General features: G+C 32.2%; 1 protein-coding gene across 1 annotated transcript in view; it reads right to left on the bottom strand.

Moving 5' to 3' along the window:
• Positions 1-5,894: 5,894 nt before the first annotated feature.
• LOC149774894 (uncharacterized) overlaps positions 5,895-6,389 on the bottom strand; it is a 194,136-nt gene continuing 193,641 nt past the window's right edge. The window contains exon 8 of the mRNA XM_089944630.1: positions 5,895-6,107. Within this exon, the coding sequence (XP_089800756.1) occupies positions 5,895-6,107 (213 nt within the window). The remainder of the gene's footprint in view (positions 6,108-6,389) is intronic.

Here is a 6,389-nt window from a genome sequence, read left to right as displayed (position 1 = left end):
TTGTTTTTGCAATTTTCGAGGAAGGCCTATTTTGCAAAATGGTGAGTGAATCAATTAGAGGCTGTTCACCCTCTCTGCTGCTCTTTAACTATCGGAGCAGTAGGTCAGTAGAGATAAATCAGTAAAAGCTGATGAAAATATTAAATAAGGTCAAGCACATGCTAATAAACGTCAAGAAGTGAAATTTAAATGCAGTTGCTTCATTTGTGATATAATAAACAATCTTCAGTACTAACATTAACATGTTGTCTACACCGACTTGTTGCTGGTGGGATCATACCATATGCTCTCCTTTCAAAAAGATAACATATAAACATTAAAAAGTGCCATTTTTCAGAGGTCAGTTTGGATGGAGAATATGTAGACACAAATGTTTTCCATGAAAATTCAACTTTTCGACAAAAAAATTCCCAACTTTAGGTTCGGAGTTTATCACATGATGGATGGATGCAGGGATGGATCAATCAATAGTTAGTAGATACTGAAATTGATCATACTATAGAGTTGCCCAAAAAAGATAAAAACAACTGTACTATATTAAATTTTAATTGGAAAGCCTGAGTATCTGCATGATCATTTTAAAAATAGTATCAATTTTTGTTGTAAAATACACGATAATGATACAAATTATACTTAAAAAAGTAACAGGATACAAATGATTTTACATAAAACCATATTATTATTATTATATAAAATATTTTTCTTTATATGAAAAGTGATTATTATAACAGAAAATACATTAAAATACCAATTACTGATTATCAACAAGCACTATCAGCAAACAAGTAAAAAGTTCATGATGTATTATTATACACTTGTAATGTGTTTAGTTTATAAACCTAGAGAACATACTAGTCGTGTTATAAGTAAAATGCTTATTTTGTTTGTCTCAGAGCATCTTTCCAGAAATTATCATCTCTGCCAGCACGTTTGAAAAAGCAGGCTTTCACAATCAGCACCCATGGGATATTCTGAACAAACTTTACAATAAGTATTGTCTTTACAATATAACCTTTCTCTTTATCCATACCTGCCATATTCCCAGACAGTGTTTTCTTAGAGACTCAAAAGTGAGTTTTAAGGTTATAAAGGGGGTCAGTGCACTTTACCAAAAAAGCAATGTCTAATGGAGAATAGGCTCTTTTTTCATACAAGCCTATAGAAAATGTTTTAAAATTCAAAACTGAATAATAATTAAAAAAATTAACTTGTTTTTTGAACATATTTAATACACTTACTAAGAAAAATAATATTAGGAAGACCTAGTATCATCAAATTTCAATGCCATACACATACATATATGTGCAAACACTCACACAATCAATCACACTGGTATAAAATAAAAACACATCAATTTTCGGTCTTTAAAATCCATTGGATGGCAAAATATATGATTAATTTGGTGCATTCTATGCTCCTTTCAACAGTTCAATAGGGGTTTTGAAGGTAAACCAAATGTCATTAGTGTTCATCTATGCACTCATTAGACAATGGATGGCACTATTGTCTAAACTTCCTGTTTGATTTTCTAGTCCGAACCAAGTTGTTCATGACGAACATACCCTTAGCATTGTTAGAACTGTACCTGATGCAGTTTTGTCATGAAATATGTTGGTCTCTGTAGAAAAATGAATATATATCAGATCTGGGACTGACCATTTCATTGGGGAGAGGGGGAGAACATAATTTTCAAGTTTAATGGTGTCTTTACAGGTAAAGCAACAGCAATAAACACCTCTGTCCAGTTCAGGTGTTAAGGCTTTATCAACACAAATCAACCATGTCAACATAAGCAAATAACATCTTTCAATCAATCTATTTTGTAGCTCAAATCATCCTAAAAAGCATGGGTCAATTAATAGTTAGTTATAATTTTAACAATATTAAGATAATGAACAGAGAACTAAGTATGCTATATGCAGATGGTGCTCCTATTTTGATAGGTGTTGCATACTTCTGAATGAATAATGTTGATATGTTTGTGGTGAGTCTATATGTTCAGTGAATTAAAAGCCCCACACTGCAGCTGTGCTTGACAAAGTAAAACTCAACCAACCTGGAGTTTTGAAATTCATTTTTGATTGGCTTTGCTGGTTTTGTTGATAGTGTATTGCTTCCTAAATCGCATTCTTCAAAAATGAATGTGACCTATTCCAACTGAAATAATGATGTTTTGCATTTTATATCTGGAGTAAAAATCTGACTCCAAAGAATGTTGCAGCTGATCACAAAATTTATTGAAGTTAGCTTCAACATTGTCATTTAATGCAGTATGTCTCACTGATGTACTTGAGCATGTTTCATTGATATATTTGAGCACATTTCTTTTTTATATACTTTGATAATCTGGTTTGTTCTACTTTGTAATATTATCTATGCAAATTAGAGAAATGGACTCTCCCATAGCAAACTTTGAATCCACATATCACCCTAGCAGGCCTAGTTATTGTAGACAATTAAGTAATCTCAGAAAGGTAGCTGCTAATCTCAATCCATTATACTTTTAAATTGCTTCTATTTTCAGCTGTGTCCTAAGGATACATATACCTGAGGTTTGAGCATGACTACATACTGAGTACAAGCATAATTATATCATGGTGGTCAAGACATACTTTTTTTGGCATTTTTTTTGTTACTGAAAAAACATTATGGATAAGATTCCTGAAATTCGTGGTTTCAAAACATGACCAATACAGAAGGGAGAGTCCAAAATCATGTTTTTTGTGTGATAAGGTGAGTTATGGTAGGTACATGTTATACATAATCCATATGCATTCTAATACCATGCAGTATGAGGTGAAATTTCTAATGTAATGGTTATAAAATGGTTAAAGTGACTTTGAAATAATCAAAACAAAACTGCATTTTTTTCTCCTCACAAGTACATAGTTTGATCAAACTACTATGACATTTTTTATTGGAGGAAAAAAGAGCACTATGAATGGTATATTATACGCATGCCCCATGTTTAATAGTCTGCTATATATATAACATTTCTTGCACAGAAATCATTTTTCCTCTTGTAGTCTCAGTGACCTCGATCTATCCATTTTTTTAACCCCAAAACCAATATGTTTTTCTTACACTATGTGCAAGCCATCTACTAAGTTTGATAACTGTAGATGAAGAACTTGAATTATGGTGGAGAAATAATTTGTCATCTCTTAATCACAGTGAAATAAACCTTTAAGCTTTTCAGCCTTTAATCACTGGGATTTTTCCTTACCACAAGTATAAGCCATCCCCAAGGTTGGGTGCATAATGAAAGTTATTATGAGGAAACTAAATTTGAAACTGACAGAACAATGGATGGAAAATATTACAACATAATATGCTCTGCCTTTGGCAGGCATACAAAAATTGCAGTGCTATGGTTTGCCACTTAGTACTATGAACTGTTGCTGTATTTTAGTATAATAATTATTTCCATTAATTTTACCCACATGCTTAATGTTCTGTTGCTGATATTCAGGATAACAAAGAGCAAGTCCTTGTTTGCAAAGCTATTTAAGAGATGACATTGTTCTGGAAATGAACTGCAATCAAAAAGAATAACATCTAAATTTTAAAAATGTTTGGAAGAAAAGTTTACTCATTGCCTTTTACAAGTACATATGGACCATCACATATCTATAAATTTGCCCCATCCATGATGAGAGGATGAATGCTTTCTTCATGCCTTGTAGTTACATGCTATGTTAAATGTACATGTAACTCCCATCCTACATAGTTTGCCTTAGTTGATCAGCTCCTCTCCCCCAAAACTTCATTGTTATTAACCCCACTCCACCTTGGTGATAACGTTTCTGCTCCATAGCTGCCTGATTTATTGGTGCTAGTAACTCCTGATACACATCAAACAAATTAATTTACCCAAAGTGCTAAATTGTAACAATCTTCCTGTAAAACTATGTTCTGACTTTGATGGAGTGGCCATCTTTATTGTGATTTACTAATGTTGCCCACATGCAAGAGTATAGTAGCAAACTTGTAAAAAAATGATTCTTCATATGTACCTGCACATCATCTGAAAATTAAATGTAAAGGAAAAAATCATTTGTAGTAACATTAACCTTGATTGAAACTACTGATCACAAAATCAATAAAATATTTTACTTGGCTAATTAGAGAGGCATGTAATAAGTTGAAATCTATTTACTAGAATATAATTTTTCACTCAGACACACAAACAGATATCTGCCTGCCCTCATGTATGTCTGTCATCTTTAATAATCCACAACTTTCACTTCAAAAAAGTTATTAAGGATTAAGGATTCTGAACTGCAGATGAGACTAAGAAATTATATCTTTTTGCTCTGAGACAAAAAAAAATAATTTTACTTTTTTATACCATAACCCTACCGATAGATGGAACAAGTTTATAATAATTAGTCCATGATATGATTAAAATTAATGCTTCATAAAGAATACTGGAATAAGGGATTAGGCTGAGGATGATGTAAACAACAGAAGATATAAAATGTTTAGCCAGAGACAGTATATATACAGCAAAAAATAATAATTAAATTGTCATATACAAAATATAGATTTTAAACTATTAAAAATTCACAGATACAAAATACAGGATTTGACACTATTACCAGTTTTTGATTAAATAATATAGACTTTGAAACTACTTCAATTTCACTGACAAAAAATAAAGGTTATGAAACTACACCTCTCCCTCAATAACTTGAACACAATGGTGTCCAGAAACATAGACCATACAATAAGCAAAGTTGAGAGTTAAAGAGGGACCACTCCTCACCCCCCTGACATCAAGTAAACCAGGAAGGAAGAAACAGGGAGAGGTGGGCAATAATCGGGCCATTTAATGGCAGAATATTCATTTTATAATTGCTTTGGGGATAAGTGTCAATAAAGATCTTTTTTCTTCTTATAAATTAGTTTCCCTTTTTTTGTGTATAAATTACCTTTTTTTCAAGATACCCAATGTATGAAAGATCATTAACAACAATACTCCAACTGGTTGAAACAAACATCATGTGCACATGAAAAGATTGTGTATTATGTCACTGCTTCTTCTTGTTTATTCACAATAAAACAAGATTCTTGAACATTTATTTCATTAAACAGCTGTCAATGTCAAACCTCAACTTTTTATTGTCCTATTAGCAAAATACTGATGCCATGATTTCACTGCAAGTAATAGTGAAACCTCTTCTGATCCTTTAAGAAATCTCTCAGTGCAAATTCAGGAATTTTAAGTTCACTACAAATTTTGAAAATTGCTTCTTCATAATTAACTGTCTCTCTCAAACAAAGCTTTTATTCATCAAGTACTCCTTTCTCTTGGTCGCGTTGCTATCTTTCATCACATTTGTATTTCAAACCTTTTCATTTCACATGAATACACAGCAGAGAAGAGGTAGACATATCAGTTTCTTTGGTTTCAAAATCCTTGAATATTTCTTTGTTACAACTCACAGCTAAAATTATAATAAAACAATAAATTCCTGAAGAGCACTTGTATCAATGCCCAGACCTGTTTAGTTTTTACTTGGAGCAGTTTATATTGAAATTGTTAAGGAAACAATAAATAGCATGTCATTCTTATCTATAAGGATGTTACAGGTTAGTGATTAAAAATATTATATTCCACCAAATTATGGAATTTATTTATTTTTTAAGTACACAATAGACTTTTGATTAAAAGTTTTTTAAAAACCCCCAGCAGAGAACAAGTATACATCAACAAACACGTTTCGAATCAATTGTAAAGAATTTGTGGAAATTTTTATGATGATGTAAGAAGAAAATATGAACTATATCAAATTTGCAATGCAGACAAAATATGTGATGTGTCCTTCCTGGTAAATGTGTAGACATAAAAAAAAAATCATATCATCCTAGGCAGAACTTAAATGGTTTTGTCACTCATCTATATTCATCTGTGTACCACTCTTCTTCCTTGCCCCACCATTCTTCTTCTCCTTATCACTCTCAGGAAGAGGTTCACCCCTCTTGCCATAATCTATCTCTGCATATTCTGTCTGGGTCTCCGAGCCGTGGACGATAGGCTTCCTATCTTTAGTTGTTGGAGGACCAAGTTTCAGGTCAGCATACAGTAAACCATCCCTGTTAACCTGAAATTATTGAAATTTATTTACATTATGGAGCAGATATGCTTGCTACAAAAGTAGTTTGAGCCAATGATGGGAATAAACGGAAACTTTGCCCATTATTCTATGAGGAAAAATAATACAAGAGATGGATTGATAAAGAGAAGGAGATAGGATTAGGAGAAATGAGACTTGTGGTGGACACTGTAAGTTGAAATAAAAATTATAGCTAAAAATTCTCAATGTCTATCTTTCTCCTTCTCTCCAAGCAGTTGTATTTGATCATGATATTATCATGCTTTCTAT

This window comes from Sinohyriopsis cumingii, unplaced genomic scaffold (genome assembly GCF_028554795.1).
Source record: "Sinohyriopsis cumingii isolate HCF-2022 unplaced genomic scaffold, ASM2855479v2 utg000069l, whole genome shotgun sequence".
Taxonomy (NCBI): domain Eukaryota; kingdom Metazoa; phylum Mollusca; class Bivalvia; order Unionida; family Unionidae; genus Sinohyriopsis; species Sinohyriopsis cumingii.
The sequence above is the reverse complement of the archived record's forward strand: the minus strand, read 5'-3'. Positions and strand labels throughout refer to the sequence as shown.